At 45.6% G+C, this 18,657-nt stretch overlaps 1 protein-coding gene across 2 annotated transcripts in view; it reads left to right on the top strand.

Annotated features, from left to right (window-relative positions):
- HEXA (hexosaminidase subunit alpha) overlaps positions 1-18,657 on the top strand; it is a 43,250-nt gene that overhangs the window by 11,366 nt on the left and 13,227 nt on the right. For both annotated transcript variants that reach the window (XM_066387982.1, XM_066387983.1), the window contains exon 2: positions 17,843-17,935. In XM_066387982.1, coding sequence (XP_066244079.1) covers positions 17,843-17,935 — 93 coding nt within the window. The remainder of the gene's footprint in view (positions 1-17,842; positions 17,936-18,657) is intronic.

The raw sequence follows: 18,657 nt of genomic DNA, 5'->3' as shown, positions 1-18,657 counted from the left end.
TAGTAGAAAGCAACCTGGCTAGACACCTAGACTTTCGAGGAAGTCCGTAGAAGCTAGCCACTCGGAGTAGAAACCTCCCAAACTGTGAACCTCAGAGAGTAGGGTGAGTCCTGAAAGAGTAAAAGAGTAGTCTCTGAGGCCTGAGATTGGGAGGAGCCCATGTTCCGAGGAGAGCCTGGCTGGACGGTTTGGACTGGGAGGAGCCCCCCAGTAGAAGAGACTGGTGAGAGAAGGGGGTGTCCCTGCCTTCAGTCACATTTCCGAGAGGAGAAAATCTCCGTAGAAAGACAGTCTCAGAGAAGAGGTCTTCACCCCAAGGCTGAGATCCTGGGACGTAGGAGAGGGGCCAGGCTAGGCGCGCCTAGACTTTTGTAGAAGTCTATAAAGGAGTAGAGGCAGACCACCCGTAGATATGGGGTCCAAAGTCAAAACTGTCCGACCAGGAAGGGTTGCTTTTAGAGAGAAATTTGGAGGCCAACCGGGGAAGGAGGAGGGAGAAACTCCTTACCTTTCTCTGGTCCAGCAGGGGTTCAGGACAGGGTTAGACTGCCGGCCAATCAACCTACAATTGCACGTCCAAACAGAATCAGGGAGTAAGCCCAGGACGAGCTGCTGCTGCCCATTGCTTCCCTGGTTGTAAGTTTGAACGGCAAAGAGGGATCATCCAGGCAGTTAGTACCCTGTTCCGGGTTTCAGCACCAAATGTTGGAATCCGTGGGAGTCCGAAAGACCAGAGCAACAGGCTTTATTGAAAGGAAGAAGGAACCCTGCCGGGCACTTCTCCAGGAAGAAGAGCACCAGTACAAGATAGGGGATGAATTTATAGGGTAAAAGAAGAGTCTTGAGCAAGTGGGTGTTGAATCAAAAGTCCTGGTATGTCCAGAATGCTCTTCCTTGGGTCAGCTTGCCAGCTTCTTGGAATTCCTCTGTCTCGGGGGTGATAGTCCAGTAAGGGTGAGGTCTGACAGATAAGCAGAACAACAAGAGGGCAGTTTGGAATTCCTGGTAAATTCATGTATCTATCAATTTCCAAGTGGCTGTTGATACTTAAAAAAAATTCTGCAGCCTGACCAGGCGGTGGCGCAGTGGATAGAGCATCGGACTGGGATGCGGAAAGACCCAGATTCGAGACCCTGAGCTCGCCAGCTTGAGCGTGGACTCATCTGGTTTGAGCAAAAAGGTCACCAGCTTGGACCCAAGGTCGCTGGCTCGAGCAAGGGGTTACTTGGTCTGCTGAAGGCCTACAGTCAAGGCACATATGAGAAAGCAATCAATGAACAACTAAGGTAACGCAATGAAAGACTAATAATTGATGCTTCTCATCTCTCCATTCCTGTCTGTCTGTCCCTGTCTATCCCTCTCTCTGACTCTGTCTCTGTTTAAAAAAAAAAAAAATTCTGCCTATGTTTCAAGCATTTCTGAAGATAACAAGGAGATAGTGGTGAATGTCTTTACAGTCTTTGAAGGAAGGTATGTAGAAGTAAGAACTTGATTTGAAAGTAAAACAAAAATAGCCTGACAGGTGGTGGCGCGGTAGATAGAGCATTGGACTGGGACACAGAGGACTCAGGTTTGAAACCCCAAGGTCACCAGCTTGAGCACAGGCTCATCTGGTTTGAGCAAGGCTCACCAGCTCGGGCCCCAAGGTCGCTGGCTTGAGCAAGGGGTCCCTCGCTCTGCTGTAACCCCTCCCCTTTGTCAAGGCACATATGAGAAAGCAATCAATGAAAAACTAAGATGCTGCAACAAAGAATTGATGCTTCTCATCTCTCTCCCTTCCTGTCTGTCCCTATCTGCCCCTCTCTCTGTCTCTGTAACAAAAAAACAAAAAAACAAAAATAAAATGTCTGAGTACCAGTGGTATCCCTTCTCTTGTCCCATCCACTTCCTTACTGATAGATATGTAAATTTCAAACTGCCCTCTTGATGTTCTGCTTATCTGTCAGACCTCACCCTTACTGGACTATCCCCCCTGAAATAAAGGAATTCCACAAAGCTGAGAAGCTGCCCCAAGGAGGGGCTTCGGACATACCAGGACTTTTGATTCAACACCCACATGCCCCAAGCCACCAAGGAGGAGCATTCCGGGCATACCAGGACTTTTGCCTCAGTATCCCCTCAGGCTCTCCCAAACACTATATAATTCGCCCCTAGTCTGTAACCGGCGCTCTTCTCCCTGGGAGAAGTGCCCAGCAGGGTTCCTTTCTTCCTTTCAATAAAGCCTGTTACTCTGGTCTTTCGGACTCCCATGGATTCCAACATTTGGTGCCAAAACCCGGGACAGGGTATTAACTGCCTGGATGATCCCTCTTTGCCATCCAAACTTACAACCAGGGAAGCAATGGGCAGCAGCAGCTCATCCCGGGCTTACTCCTTGATTCTGTTGGGACGTGTAATTGTAGGTTGATTGGCCGGTGGTCTAACCCTGTCCTAAACCCCTGCTGGCCCAGAGAAAGGTATGGAGTTTCTCCCTTCTCCTTCCCCGATTGGCCTCCAAATTTCTCTCTAAAAACACCCCTTTCTGGATGGACGGTTTTCTCTGACACGCTTCACGTTTTGAGGGGTTTGACTTTCAGTCTCAGTGGACTGCAGGGAAGACTAGGCGCCTAGCCAAACCTCTCCACTCTCTCAGACTTCTTGTCCTCGGAGCTCCCTGACAGGTGGTGACGACCTCTATCAGGGATGACTCCCCCATTCGGAGATTCTCTCCTCTTGGGACAGTGACAAAAGGCAGGGACGCCCCCTCTTGCTCATCTGTCTTCACTATGGGCTCTTCAGAGTCTAAGCCTTCCGACCAGACCCCTTTAGGATGTCTCATAAAAAACCTCACCAAACTCGGTCTCTCAGACCTCAAACTGAAGAAATTAATCTTCTTCTGTAACAGGGCATGGCCTCAGTACAGACTAGACAATGACTTCCATTGGCCTGAAAACGGGACATTCGATTACAATATCCTAAGAGATCTTGACAATTTCTGCCACCAGACAGAGAGGGCATCAGAAATTCCTTATGTGCAGGTTTTCTTCTCCCTTCTCTCCTGTCTTTAATTTCTGTGCCTTCTGTTCTACATGCAGGCCGTTATGGCCAAAGAAACCTCACCTCATTCATATGCAATACCACTCTTTCTCTTTCTCCTCCCCTGCTGGCCGGGGGCCTCTCCCTTCTCCACTGTGTTCTTCATCCCCCTCCCCCCTCCTTAGAAGCTGTGGCTCTGGCTGCGGTGCCTGTCTCATCTCTGACCTCTCTTCCCTCCTTACAAACTTCAGTTCTGTCTGTCTCCTCTCCGACCCCTCCTCCTTCCTTACAAACTGACTGTGCCTCTTTTCTCCTTGCCCTCTCCCCTCTCCTCAGAGCTCTAAATCCTTTTGACTCTTCTGACCATGTGGTGCCACTCCAATATTTTAACCTCTTCCTCCTCCTCCTGCAGATTCTGACCCTCCTTTTTCATCCAGCTGCTCGCACTGTCCATCCGTCTGCTTTCTCTCTTTCTCCCCTCTATGCTGGCAACTCCCTGCCATCTCGAAAAGCTTAAAAAAAACCAAAATCGTCACTGTGAGAGTGAATAATCCATCTTGTCTCCTTGTTTGTTAGAAAATATCTCTAATATAATTTGAAATGAAACAAGTAAAGCACTCTCATTTAAACTCCTTAATTCATAACTTTTATGTAAAGTCTTTGTTTAATGTGTAACTGTGTCTGTTTCTAAGGCCTTAAACCAGTAATTACCCACCTCTTAAACCAGGTTTACTCATCCCCAAGGAATCTCCCTGCAGTACCCCACCCTTCCTGTTCGAAAACCTTCAGGAGTTTATCACCTCGTACAAGCCTTACACCTAATCAATGAGGCAGTAATTCCCCTCCATCCAGTAGTTCCTAATCTCTACAAGTTACTGTCACACATTTTCTCAAACACCACTCACTTCATGGTCCTAGACCTCAAGAATGCCTTCTTTACCATTCCTTACAACCTGACTCTTACTTTCTGTTTGCCTTTACCCAGACACTAATGCAGCCCAGCAATTTACCTGGATTGTCTTACCCCAGGGGTTCAGAAACAGCCCACACCTGTTTGGGCAGGCACTAGCTCAGGATTTAGCAGCATGCAATCTCAAAACTAGTACTCTCTTACAATATGTAGATGATCTACTCCTCTGCAGCCCCTCCCTGCCTGCCTCAAGAAGATACACCCTTAACTTCCTCACTATGAAGTGATATCATGTCTTCTCTACTAAGGCTCAACTTTATTCTCAGTCCCTAGTCTATCCAGGCATCGCCTTAACCCCCACCACCTGAAGTCTCACCCTAGATCAAACTCAGATCCTCCACAGTCTCCAACCACCTACCACCACAGATCAAATCTTTTCTTTCCTTGGTCTAATAGGCTTCTTTAAACACTAAATTCCCAATTTTGCTCTTAGTCAAGCCCCTCAGTGAGATCTTCTGAGCATGGCTTTTAAGGTCTATAATGACCAAAGAAGTAAGAGAAAAGGCAAATAAGGCCCAAAAGAGGTCAGGAAATACCAGCTTTTGGCTCCAGCGCCCTAAAGGGCTTCAGAGGATTCTATCAGGGCCCTACTTCAATAGTGGAAAGAAAGGTCATTGAACTGAAGCCTGCCAGGCTTCCCGACCCCATCAAGGGACACACCTGTGCTGTGGAAAGAGGGACACGAGAACGTAAGCTGCCCCCTTGCTCTGTGGAGGGAGGATTCAGTCTCTTCTAGCCCTGCTCCAGCTATCTGTGACCTGACCTTGCCCAGCATGCTGGGAATTGCCACTGAAGGCCCAAGGACATCGTTCACAAGCCTAAGGTATTTCTTCCAAATAGCAGATAATCTAATCTCATTTCTTGTAAACACAAGGGCCATATACTATACCTCGCTTGAATATTTAAGTTTTATTTATCCCTCAAAGATCTCTACTATGGGTATTGACAGTCTGAGTTTGTTACTTTATTTAATGTATAGTATCTCCTTTATTTCTCTTATCTCAATGCCCCATGCCTATTATAGGCTGGGACCTGCTGCTAATTCCAGCTAGAAGCAGTGGTCAATAGGACTTAAACTCTGACTGCAAAGTGTAGAAATGTAACCACCCTTTCCCTAAGTAATTGCAGGTTTTATAGGTTACTCAGCAAACTGTTCAAAGACTGTCCAAGAGACACTTCCAGCATTACATTACCCAAGGAGTGACTTTCACATGGACAGGCCCACACATCGTGATCCCAACAACTCCCACTGCTGCTAAAGTAGAAAAACGGCATGCCTTACTCCAATCACAAACCTGAAGCTGGTTGGTCTAAGTATGGCAAATATATGAAAAAACTAAGGACTCTTTTAGTCAGGCTTTGGGAAAAGGGAAACTAGGATAAAAAGAAAGTCAACTTGTCACTAGAGGTTAAAATTTTTTAAATCAAGAGTTCTGACTAGAAAGGAATTGTATGGTTTTGATAATAGAAGGTATAAGGTATGGAAATACTTTTGAAAGAAAAAGGAAAAGCAAGTTGTTATGAAGGCCAGTTATTTCTGGATAAGAAAGTCATGAAAGCTGAAGGTTTATGTAAGTTGTAGAAGGTTTGTGCAGGTTATAGGTTTGTACTGAGAAAAAAGAATTTGTACAGTCAGAAAACTGGTTTTCAAAGAATGTTTAATCAGTCATTCTAGCTACCAATGCTCTACTCTCCCCACTTACTGGGACGACTCTTTCCTCCACCCTGACCATCTGGAGCTCAGGAACAGAAATAAAACCGACCCCTTGTCCTTCTATTCTCTATTCACCTCTCAGCCTGCCTCACCCAATCAGGGGCTTTCTACTCATGTGGGACCACAAGTATATGTATCTCCCTACTAATTGAACAGAAACCTGTACCCTAATCTGTCTCACCCCAAATATCAACCTAATCCCATCCCATGAGCCTTTTTCAATTCCTAGTACACTACCCATCAATATAAGGACCAAACAAGCTATACAGGTAATTTCTCTTCTTGTTGCTTTAGGAATCTCTATAAAAGTAGGTTTAGGGGCAGGGGGACTTGCCACTTCCCTGTCTTATCCCTTCTCTCTCTCTCTCTCTCTGAAGCCAAGCGAATTCGTAAACAAGGAATCAGTGGTTTCACACAAACTGGGTGTCTTGACTATTGCCTTTCATTAGTCCATTCACTCTCCTATTTATTTTTCTAATTTTTGGACCATGCCTTTTACGTTTGTTCACTAGTTTCTTACAGAACTGTATGCAGACCTTCGCCAATCAGAAAATTGGAAAAATCTACCTAACCCTACACACCAACCCTGAAACCTGCCCTCGTGAAACAGAAAAATCTGAAACCCTATATTAGCAAACCTCCTAAATCCTATCTTTCAACCCTTATAGGTCCCCTTACCCTAAAGCTCTCCCATATTCCTGAAGAACTAGGAGAATGAATAGCATTGACCTCTTAATGCTTCTCAATCTTTTTGTCCTTCACATAGTAAGGGGACAAGATCGCTGGGTCTTCTTGGCTGAAGAAGAGCCTACAAACAGGCTTGAAACATTTCTTTTAGCTCAAACTAACTGCTCTCTCCAGGGCTGCCAGGAAAAAATATCTCTACCTTTACCGTGGAAGAACTTTCACCCCCGCTATACAACCCTCCTAATCTCTGCATTCCTGATCTCCAAATACTTGCCTCTTTCTTTATTAAGTTCCTACAGGCCGGGATGAGTGAAATCTCAAGGATTATCTTCAATCAAATGCTCCTACACTCCTATTCCTCAATACCCCAAGAAGAACTTCACGAGGGAAATATCAAATAGGTAGGGATGACAGCAGGAAGAAGCCGCCCCTCAGCCCGAGAAGTTCCCTCCTGAATGTTCTCCAAACCCTCTTCCTTTTTAACCACACATATTCAATCCTTCTAAAAAATTTACACCAACAGGTTCCCTGTCTCTAAAAATCTCTACATGTCCTCCCACTCAAGGGGAACCAGACCAGCACATCTCATGAGGCTCATCCAGGAGACCATGCATCACCATGTCACTCTGTCCACCCGGCACTCGCAGCAAGCAACTAACAATTATTACCTCACAAAATTTTTTTACTTCCTCACTCAGGTTTTCGAGGACATCGCCTAGTTCAGACCTCACAGCATGGAAATTGACGACCTCCTTAACTGGATGAGGGACTTGGCTTAGCAAGATTCCCTTCTTGAGTTCTCTCCAGAAGAAGCAATAATTTTCCAATTTTTCCTCCTCTTTCTCCTCATCACCCCTCAGCATATATTATAAAATTAATAACTGCCTTTCTTTTATATGTAACCACAGAGTTGAGTAATGATAGATATGTGTATTTCAAACTGCCCTCTTGGTGTTCCACTTATCTGTCAGACCTCACCCTTACTGGACTATCGCCCCTGAGACAGAGGAATTCCAAAAAGCTGAGAAGCTGCCCCAAGGAGGGGCTCCGGACATACCAGGACTTTTGATTCAACACCCACATGCTCTAAGCCACCAAGGAGGAGCATTCCGGGCATACCAGGACTTTTGCCTCATTATCCCCTCAGGCTCTCCCAAACACTATATAATTCGCCCCTAGTCTTTAACCGGCACTCTTCTCCCCGGGAGAAGTGCCTGGCAGGGTTCCTTTCTTCCTTTCAATAAAGCCTGATACTCTGGTCTTTCGGACTCCCATGGATTCCAACACTTACCACCAGACACAGGACGTTGTAGTTTTTTGCCTGTAGATACCTTCTTTTTATTTGTATTTGTTTTTAATATTAGGTGTAGGCTTATTTTCTTATAGGCACACTGTGTTTTTCTGGTGCATGTCAATATATTAGCCTGTTAAAGGCATAAAACCCAACCCTTTCCCTGTTCATTATACAGAAGGACAGTTTTACTGCCTGTTACTTCTTTTAGAAATGCAAGAGGTCACTGTTATGTTTCTGCCTTTTTTATAAATTTCCTCTGCTGACCCTGGTGATAAAGAAGGTTCACTGTGCCTCATCAAGAGGTTTATACAGTTAGATTCGGTAGGAGCTTTGTCCCACTTTGACAGGGCACTGGTAGCAGGGTCAGCCAAAAAGAGGAGGCTGCATCTGTAGCAGTGACAGAGGTACCTGTGTGAAGGGTTTTTTGAGATCTGCCTCGACATTTATGGGTCTGTTGTTCACTCTCACAGAGAAATGGATTTGCTTCTCTGTTCCTGGATGTAGTGAATAAGACCCATTGGTGGGTCAGGAACTTCTCTCTTTCATTTCCTTTGCTTCTGCTTTAAGCTTCTGTTATTGCTTAAGTTTCCTGGCTGTGCACTCAACCTGCTCTCCAGCCAGTAGTGCTGTGCTATAATTGTGTCCACATCTGAGGTTGGTTGAGGGGTTTGGCTGTGATATAGAACCCTTTCTCTGGATGTTTGCACTCAGATGCAGGAAATTTGGGCGCTTGTCAGCTCCGGTGTCAGTAAGCAGCCTCTCCTTCTCTTGTAAAGCTTTGGAATGGGGGCACATGGCTTACCAGGTCCACTGGATGGGAAGTTTAAATTCTGTCCTGTTTGACCTTGTCCTTGTGGGAACTAGTACTGGGATCTCACATTAGTGGCTTTGATCATGTGACTGGGGCCACAGTCCTAGTTTGAGGCAGTCACAGTGGCAAGCTTCTGCTCCTTTTATGTGTTGGCGTGTCAGCCTGTTCTCCGTACAGGTAGCAGCACATACTCATGGAGCCTTTGGGCTTCTGGAAGAATCTCATGAACAGCCCTCGGGGAAGCTGCTCTGTGACGTGGTTATCACAGGAAGCTCCCAGCCCCAGGGTTCCTCCAGCCATGTAGAAAACCGTCTTTAGGAAAAAGGAAGTAGAAAATGGAAAGAAACTAGCATTTATTGAAGGACTGGCACTTGCTGTATGTTATGCCCTTTGATCTTCATAACAGCTCTGTGAGGTTGGTGTTTCCCCACCTTTCAGACCTGAGACTCCAGGCGCTAATATGTCCAGGGTTGTAGCGCTGGCAGTGGTGGAACAGAAATTCGGGCAGGTCTGTCTGTCTGCAAAAATTGTGCTCTCTTGACTGTGCAATCTTGGGGTAATCTACTCATAAGTATCTTCATCAAGCATTATACCAATTAGTGATTTGGAAAACTAGCTTCTGGTGGAATTAAGCTCTGATCACACTTTAATGTGAATTACTTTAGTGACTTCTAACATCTAATTGCTTAATCGATAGCACTCAGGTTATAAATATTTTGATACCTCACTCGTTATTAGATTCTAGTAGTATTTCTGATTGGCTTTCTTCCTTAGTACAAGCAGGATTTTAAGCAACTAGAGATTGTCAGTAGCTCTGATCCAAAAAATATTAATTGAACTGCCCTCATCCTTGAGGAACTCACAGTCTCTGGAGACGGGAATACAAACATACAGTGTGGTTTTTGCTGATAATGGAAGACTCAGGTGCTTTGCCAGCAGCCCAGCCAAGTGTATGTGTGCATGTGTAGGTACCTTTGGAGAGGCTTCCACAAAGAGCTGTCTAATCAACTCTGGAAGTAGAGATTGGTGGAGATGGAGGTGGTAATCCACATGGAAGGAACTGCAGGTGGTAAAGGCCTCCCGGAAAGCAGCCTTTGTGCCATGTTCAAGGCACTGGAGGTCAGTGTGGTTGACACATACGGCTCCAGGTGGAGCGTCCATTTCCAGAGCTAGAAAAGTTGGAGACCCAGGTCATCTCAGGACAACTCCAGACTTACTAGCAATTTGTATTCTGCTGTCATTCACAGAGGTAGGGAAGATAGTAGGAGAGGAAGGGAAAGGAGGGAAGATGGTAAAAAGAGAGAGAGTGATGAAGAGGCTAGAAGGAGGATGAGAATTACAAAAAGTAAGTTTGACTTTGGATCTGTTGCGTGTGAGGTGTCTAGTGTCTAGTAAATAGCTATATAGCACTGAAGCTTGAGAGATGAGTTGAAACAATTACAGAGGACAAGAAACTCCAAAAGTGACTGTGAGAGGGTGTTAAGGACGAGGAAGAAGATGCTGGATAACTGCTAAGCCAGAACATACTCTTCCTCTTGAGTATTGAAATCATTTAGGATGATAACCAGCCTTGAGACGGACAATAAGACTAGGAACCAGGATCTGAAATCTTGGGTAAATATAGAAGAGACCAGGAAGTTGCAGAGTGTTATGACAAGGAGAGGCTCAAGATTTCACACTGGATGGCCTGGGCCACAGAAGAGATGGTGTTTTTCCCCCCACTTGATGCTAGAGGACCTGACAGCAGCCCCAGATCCCAGCCTGAGGACCTGAGAAGGAATTGCTTCTCAGCGACTCCAGGAGAAGTAGCATTCCTGGGGAAAGCCAGCTTCAGTTGAGGAGGAAATAAAAGAGACTGAGGATTTGGGCACTTAAATAATCATGGAACAAGATTCCAGAGGGTTTGGGGGGGGTGGAGTGCGATGTGTAGTGCAGGTGGTTTGTGGAGGAGAACAGACGACACCTAAAGGGATGGGAGTGTGGGCCCAGGAATGAGCAGAGGCAGTTACATTGGGCAGAGTGACAGAAGATGAGAGAGATGACATGGTAGATTTCCCTGACTGTAAGATTGCCAAGAAAATAAGTTCCAGAGATAAGCAAGAATTCATATGTACATGAGAATTTAATATATGATAAAGGAAGCATTTCCAATTAAAAGTGAAAAGATAAATTAGTCAATAAATGGATAGGAATGGCTTATTATCCATTTGGAAAAAATTTAAATTAAGTATATTAATCACAAAAGTAAATTCCAGCCCTGGCCGGTTGGCTCAGTGGTAGAGCGTCGGCCTGGTGTGCGGAAGTCCCGGTTTTGATTCCCGGCCAGGGCACACAGGAGAGGCGCCCATCTGCTTCTCCACCCCTCCCCCTCTCCTTCCTCTCTGTCTCTCTCTTCCCCTCCCGCAGCCGAGGCTCCATTGGAGCAAAGATGGCCCGGGCGCTGGGGATGGCTCTGTGGCCTCTGCCCCAGGCGCTAGAGTGGCTCTGGTCGCAACAGAGCGAAGCCCCGGATGGGCAGAGCATCGCCCCCTGGTGGGCGTGCCGGGTGGATCCCAGTCGGGCGCATGCAGGAGTCTGTCTGACTGCCTCCCCGTTTCCAGCTTCAGAAAAATACAAAAAAAAAAAAAAGTAAATTCCAGGTGGATTAAAGTTGTAAAGATAAAAGATAGGCCATAAAAATACTAGAAGGAAATGAAGGAGACTATTCAAGTTCTCCTAGGGGTAGAGGAGGCCTTTCTAAGCCAGCTAGGAAGGAAAACCCTAAAGGAAGAAACTAACAGATTTCACTGTGTAAGAGTAAAGCAAAATAACATTAAAAAATAAAGTGCAAATAGGGCAAATATTTGCAACTTTAGAGACATGTTTAAAATGTAGAGAGATCTCTACAAATCAATAAAATAAACCAAAAAAAAGTGCAAAGAATATAGCCAATAAATGCTAAGTAGTGCTCATATTCATTCATTAGTAAAGAAATGCACATTTAAAAATGATAATATTTCTTTATCGATCAGGCTGGCATTGGTGAAAATCATTGAGACTGTCTAGTTTTGGAAGGATGTGAAAAGATGGGCCAATGTGTATTGGTTCAGACAGAAGGCACTACAATAATTTGGGAAGGGTAATTTGGCAGTGTCAAAACCAAAAGACTTCGTATTTTTGGTGGGTTAGCATTTTACCTCTAGGAATTTTTCTACAAAAATCTCTCACAATTTATTTTTAAAAGGACACACACAACTATTTACTAGACATTGTTTATAATATCAAAAACTTAAAAGTATTCCCAAATGTCTTTCTAAATATATCTCAAAAATGGGGTTCTATTCAGAACCTACAATATCAATATATATTGACATTAAAAGATCTGCAGGTTATTTTGGTAAGTGGGAAAAAAGTTACAAATTGTCGCTTGACCAGGCAATGGCGCAGCGGATAGAGTGTCGGACTGGGATGTGGAGGACCCAGGTTCAAGACCCTGAGGTGGCCAGCTTGAGCGCGGACTCATCTGGTTTGAGCAAAAGCTCACCAGCTTGAGCCCAAGGTCGCTGGATCGAGCAAGAGGTCACTCAGTCTGCTGTAGCCCCCTGGTCAAAGCACATATGAGAAAGCAATCCATGAACAACTAAGGTGCTGCAACAAAGAATTGATGCTTTAGTCTCTCTCCGTTCCTGTCTGTCCCTCTAGCTCTCTGTCACACGCAAAAAAAGTTACAAATTAATATGAGGATCTCATTTTTGTTTTAAAATTTAATACTCTCTGTTTTTACAAAAAAAAAACAAAAAACTCTAAAGACTGCAAATGTTAACCAAGATTATCTCTTGGAAACTGTAATTATAAGGAGATGTTTTTCTTTTCAGTGGAATTACCGGGGGAGAGGAGGAGACTAAACAAGTTTTAAAAGTAGGGAAAAGCTTTTAACTACAGCTTTTACAGAAGAAGATGGAAGGAGGATCATCTGGGACTCTCTTGTGGGCTGGATCAGCAGCACTTCTGAGTGGGTGTTAGACATCCCTGGAGGATGTAAAGTCTTGGGTTTCGGGAGGAGACACTGTGGTCCACACCAAATTCAACAGCACTATGGAGGCGCTCCAGGCTCGAGGCAGCTGGGTTCTCAGACTCCTGCTGTACTGGGATAAGAAGTGTGATTAGAAGGGGGGTGGCCTTGCCTCTTCCCCTATCCATACCATTGTACTTGTACATTAACTGCTTCCCAAGCTTTGGAGTACCTCATCCCCTCTTGATAGCCTGGCAAACACGAACTCAGGGTTCAAGGTTCTTGGTCAAAGGTCTCCTCCGAGGTTAAGCTGCTTCCCTTTTTGGAGATAGCTGTTATACCCACTGTAGCCTTTGTCAGTGCTGTTTTGTAATTGTTTAAATTTGTCTCTTCTACTAGACTGTGAGCTTGTCAAGGACAGGGACCAGGGCTGGTTTTTGTTTTTAACTGCCCCAGCACCTAGCACAGCTCCTGATGCATAGTAAGTGCTTGATATATTTTGGTTGGAATGAAGAAATGAGTGAGAAATGAATGATTTCAAGGATTTTTATTAGGCTGGGAATGGGGAAAGGAAGCCTGGATGTTATGTATATAAAGGTGAGAGGGGAGGGGAACAAAGTGGGCACAGAGAGCCTGCAGCATTGGCACCAGCCTCGGAGAGTACCACGACCATGGGGCAGGGTACATGTGAAAGAGAGAGGAGGTGCCAAAGGCTGGGTTGACTTCCCTAATTACCACTCCAGAAACCAAACCAAGTGCCATTATAGCCAACAAATGTGTTTTTCCCTGCTGCTAAGATTCTGTGAATTAAAAACATTGGTATGAGAGAAATGGGTTTTTTTTGTTTTTGGTTTTGGTTTTTTTTGGCAGAGACAGAGGGACAGACAGACAGGAAGGAAGAGAGATGAGAAACATCAATTCTTTGTTGTGGCTTCTTAGTTCATTGATTTCTCATATGTGCCTTGAGTGGGGGGCTTACAGCAAACCAAGTGACCCCTTGCTCGAGCCAGCGACCTTGTGTTCAAGCTGGTGAGCCTTGCTCAAACCAGATGAGCCTGCACTTAAGCTGGCGACCTCGGGGTCTCGAACCTGGGTCCTCCACATCCTAGTCCGACGCCCTGTCCACTGCACCACCACCTGGTCAGGCGAGAGAAATGTTTTGATTCAGGGGGAGAAAGGCTGGTAGAGGAAGAGGCTAAGACAGTTTCCAGATCCCCTAATGCAGCAATGAGCTGTCTCTTCCAGGGAAGTGGGAAGTCCTGAATCTTTAGATTTATGGACCCAGGGGTCTTCAGAGCAGTGACTGAAAAGGTCCTTTCTGTGTGCCTGGGTGTCTTCTTACCATCCCCTACCCCAGCCCCCAAAATACTAGGTTTGGATATATAAAAGTAATCTCTGCATGAACTGTTTGCCATTTATGCCTGATTATCATGTGGCAGAGTCATTATATTGTACATATGCAGCATTAAATATGCATGTTTAAAATTCTAGCATCATTTATTATTTTCAGCAAATATTTATTGAATGGCTCTCACATGTCAGACATTGGAAATACACAGTCCCTGCTGTTGAGGAACTCACAGCCTAAATGAGGAGATAGGTGAACAGCGCATATTAAGATAAATTTTACCCCAAAATGTATGTATGTGTTGCTTCATGATCACATTCTAAGTTCTCTTAGGAAAGGGTAGGGCCAGGATATTAAAGCTTTATGGAAAGAAAACTTTTTAAAAAATTTATTGAGTTCTAGAGAGAAAGAAAGGGGGGGGGGGAGAGAGAGAGAGAGAGAGAGAGAGAGAGAGAGAGACATCAATCTGTTCCTATATATTCCCTGACCGGGGACCAAACCCAAAACCTCTGCGTATAGGGACAGCATTCTAATCAACCACGCTATCTAGCCAGGGCTAAAAGGAAAACTTTTATAAAAAGCTGTTTCTTTCTCTTTCTTCTTTCTTTTTTTTCTTTCTTTCTTTCTTTCTTTCTTTCTTTCTTTCTTTCTTTCTTTCTTTCTTTCTTTCTTTCTTTCTTTTTTGTGACGGAGAAAGTCAGAGAGAGGGACAGATAGGGACAGACAGGAAGGGAGAGAGATGAGAAGCATCAGTTCTTCATTGCAGCACCTTAATTTTCATTGATTGTTTTCTCATATGTGCTTTGACCGGGGGGCTACAGCAGACTGAGTGACCCCTTGCTCGAGCCAGTGACCTTGGGCTCAAGCTGGTGAGCCTTGCTCAAACCAGATGAGCCCGCGCTCAAGCTGGCAACCTTGGGATCTTGAACCTGGGTCCTCCGTATCCCAGTCCGATGCTCTATCCACTGCTCCACTGCCTGGTCAGGCAAGAGCTGTTTCTTAATCAGGTGAGATGTGGAAGTAACAAAAAGTTCATTTCAATTGGAGGACGCAATACTTGCAAAGAAAAGTATGGAGAAAATGTGGAGTTTTCGGGGTTCTGTAAAGAGTCATTGTGCTACTATGAGATTCTACACAGGAGCAGAGAGACTAGGCTGGAGCTCTTACAGTCACCCAATGGATTCTGGACTTTATCCTGAAAGTGTTGGGAAGACACTGGAAGACTCTGAGAAGAGATTGTCCTAACCTGATTTTTGTATTAAAACATCACAAGGGTATGACCAGGTGGTGGCGCAGTGGATAGAGTGTTGGACTGGGATGTGGAGGACCCAGGTTCAAGACCCTGAGGTCGCCAGCTTGAGCATGGGCTCATCTGGTTTGAGCAAGGCTCACCAGCTTGGACCCAAGGTCGCTGGCTTGAGCAAGGGGTCACTCAGTCTGCTGTAGCCCCCCCGGTCAAAGCACATATAAGAAAGCAATCAATGAACAATTAAGGAGCCGCAACGAAGAATTGATGTTTCTCATCTCTCTCCCTTCCTGTTTGTCCCTATCTGTCCCTCTCTCTGACTCTCTCTGTCTCTCTCTGTCTCTGTCACACACACACACACACACACACACCACACACAAGGGAGAGTAGATTGAAATGAGGCATATATGGAGATAGGGAGAGACCAACTAGGAGAGTTATTTTACAGAGATCCAGGTGAGAATTTATGAGAGGCTGATTGAAGGCATTGACCAATGGAAGTGGGAAGATGGTGATAAGAGATAGTAAAGATTTGTAGTTTTTGTAGTTAGAAGACGTAATTGAATCTTTCTCTTTTTTTCTGTTGTAACTCAGTGTTTAGCCATGTTTGACACATAGTAGACAGTCCATAAATGTTGGATGATTTAACTGGTGATCTCCTCAGAAAGGTGGCAGGAGGAGGGTAACCATGGTCTGGGTAAATCAATAGATGATGCTGTTATCAGAGAGACGATTGACCAGGAAGAGGAATGGAGAGTTGGCTCATTGTTGTATTGAAGTGTCGAGGTGCGTTTGAAATACCTGATCAGAGGTGTTTGAATCGAGCTTTGGAAGCACTGGCGTGGGAAGTCAGATTTGGGAGTTTCAGTCGATGTGGAGTGGAGGGCGGGCCCTGTCCAGGGAGAGGGTAAGATAAGAGAAAACAAGCAGTCTGCGATTCTGGGGAACACAGCACATAGGAGTTGATAAAGGAAAAGAAGAATGAGGAAGCATGTTCAAGGAGTTAGAAGGAAAACCAAGAGAGAACAGTGTTCCCTAAGACAAGGGAGTTTAGTGTTTAGAAGTTCCAGGATATCTGATGATGCCAAGAGGTCTCAGAAGGAGTGAGAATATAGTTGTGTGACAACAGGAAGTTTTACCTGTCTTGGTCACTGCTGGATCCCCAGCACGTTGAACTACCGAACACAAAGTAACTATTTGTTGTTGAATAGTTGTTGAATCAGTGAACTGGAAAATGTCCCTAGGATTTAGTTACAGACCCACCGGACCTTGGTTAAGGCATTTTCAGAAGAGTGGTGAAAGGAAGCCAGATTATGGTAGACTGAGGAGTGGATAGCGTGTCAGGAAGTGGCTACAGAGAGAGGACTTGGGATGGCCGTTTCCTTGGGTACTTGTCATGTGCTACACACTGAGCTCAGCACTTCACATGCATTAACTTTTCATCTTCCCAACAGCCCTGTGATGTAGGCTCTGCCACAACCCCCTTTACAGATGAGGAAACTAGCTCAGAGGAAAAATAACTTACCTGCCCAGGGTCCCTTGTCTAGAAACAAGTGTTAAAACCAAGACTTCAACCTAGACCTCTGTTTTCGTCAGCACCTAACTGCTAAGGCTGCTCGGAAGGGGTGAGCAGGCTTTCTTGACATAGGTCAAGGCTCTTGGGTTTCTTCTGCCTGGAGATGGATAACATTTGGGATTCCAGTTTGATTCTGAATTCTCTCCTCGCTTCTGCCGGGAGGTTCTGTCCATGACCTTGTAGTGCCATGGGAAGTCATGGATGTGGTGCCAGTGGGAGTGCCCTTGGCTCCAGACAGGAGAGAGGGAGTTCACTGAGGTTCAGGCTTAGGACAGTACAATCACAGCCTGAAGGTCACAGAGAAGAACCTGTAGGAGGGTGGGAAGAGACAACACTGGTATTTCGGCCTTTTTTTCAGTATTTACTAGCATCTTCATACTATATCAGATAGTGTGTTGGCTTGAAGGGGTGGCTTTCTGCTGATGGGGGAAAGGTACCTCGGATAGAGAGCCTGATCAGGAAGTGGAGGGAAGGAAGCAGGATGGGCTGATGAGCGTGTGCCTTTGCTGGGACACCACCAGCTGATCATGTTGGGACTCCTCTGGTAGGATCCCCCGTCATCTTTCTCACCTGCTCACACTAGCTCCGGGCTTTACCAAGGTTGGAAAGCTTTCATCTGGGGCCCTCAGTAGCAGTGCCACTTCATGCGCCCATCTGCAGCTAGATGGGAAGCCTACACACCAGAATGTGAAACTGTTACCCTCACCAGACCTCCCTATGAAAAGAGTGTTAGACTGAAACAGTGTGTTTATTCTGACATAATTGATTTCCATTCTGGCATCACATACATTTCCTAGCTGGTGACCAGCCAGTAACACAGTTTACAAATCAGCTAACCCGCAGACCACGCCTTGAGTGCTCTTGAGCTGCCTCTAGTTTCAGAGCAGGTGCTGAGGTCTTGGAATTGTGTGTTTGGACTGTGCCCAGCCAGAACTACAGTCTACGTTACAGAGGGCTGACCCAGATCATTCACACTCTGTCAGGAGGGGTTCCTAGGGAGAGCAGGGTTGTGACCAAATGAAAAGGCTGACTGGCTGCACATGTGCAAGGGGCACCTGCGCTTTCCTCCCTCTCTCTTGCCACAGGCGTGAGCTGAAGGGACTAGAGCTGGGGACCCTCCTGTAGGGCTTTGGTTTTGCCTATTGCCTCTGGTGGCAGATCAGCCACCAGAATTTACACTGTTCTTGTAGGAAAACAGCATACATTGGAGAAGCATTCGTTGGTTGTCTTTGTGGCCACTCCTGGATGTGACCAGCTGCCTTCTTTGGATTCAGTGGAGAACTGTAAGTACCACCCTGTTCCCATTCTAGTAGAATAAGCACTTATCTGGAACTGTAGCTCTAGATGGCCTGACCTGAGTTGCTGGTACTAGCTGGGCCTAGAGCCCTTCATGACTGTGGGGACCAAGGGCCACCAGGTACCAAGAGCCATAGAAGGTGAGCTTTTCCTGTGCCCTCCAACTAATGTTTGCAGGCTGACTGGATGATCATACTGGCTGTTCACTGAGTTTTACAAGTCACCTGCTTTCTGGACTAAGAGTAATTCTGTTGCTGTTTTAAGAATGTGAATACACTTTGCTGGGTTTCTCTTTGAGTTCCTACAATGGGGGAAAAGGGAAGTTTTTGGTCATTTGAACTGAGTTGAGGCAGTCCTGTGACTACCTCCCGTCTTCCCTGAGCAGCAGCATTTGGGGTCTTACTGGTCTCCAAAGTGCCATTCAGGTCTTGACTTCTTCTCACGTCCTTGGGTGAGGTAGCTGAGGTCTGGAAGAAAGGGAAAGGGGGGCAGTTACAAAGGCCCCGGGAATGTCGGAACCTGGGGTCACCCCTCCAAAGGAAGTCTGCCATCAGACTTCCTCCTTTCAGCTGCAGGCTGGAGGAATTAATGTTTCTTGGGGAAGAAACTGACCCACAAGTTGAGTGGTGGTTTGCAGAGGACTCTGCTCCAGCCTGACTCTTGTCATGTGTCATCTACTAGAGTCTGCAGGGCCCCTAGGTGACTACCC

The sequence above is a fragment of the Saccopteryx leptura genome, chromosome 6 (genome assembly GCF_036850995.1).
Source record: "Saccopteryx leptura isolate mSacLep1 chromosome 6, mSacLep1_pri_phased_curated, whole genome shotgun sequence".
Classification (NCBI taxonomy): Eukaryota; Metazoa; Chordata; class Mammalia; order Chiroptera; family Emballonuridae; genus Saccopteryx; species Saccopteryx leptura.
This window is presented reverse-complemented; position numbering and strand designations above follow the sequence as displayed.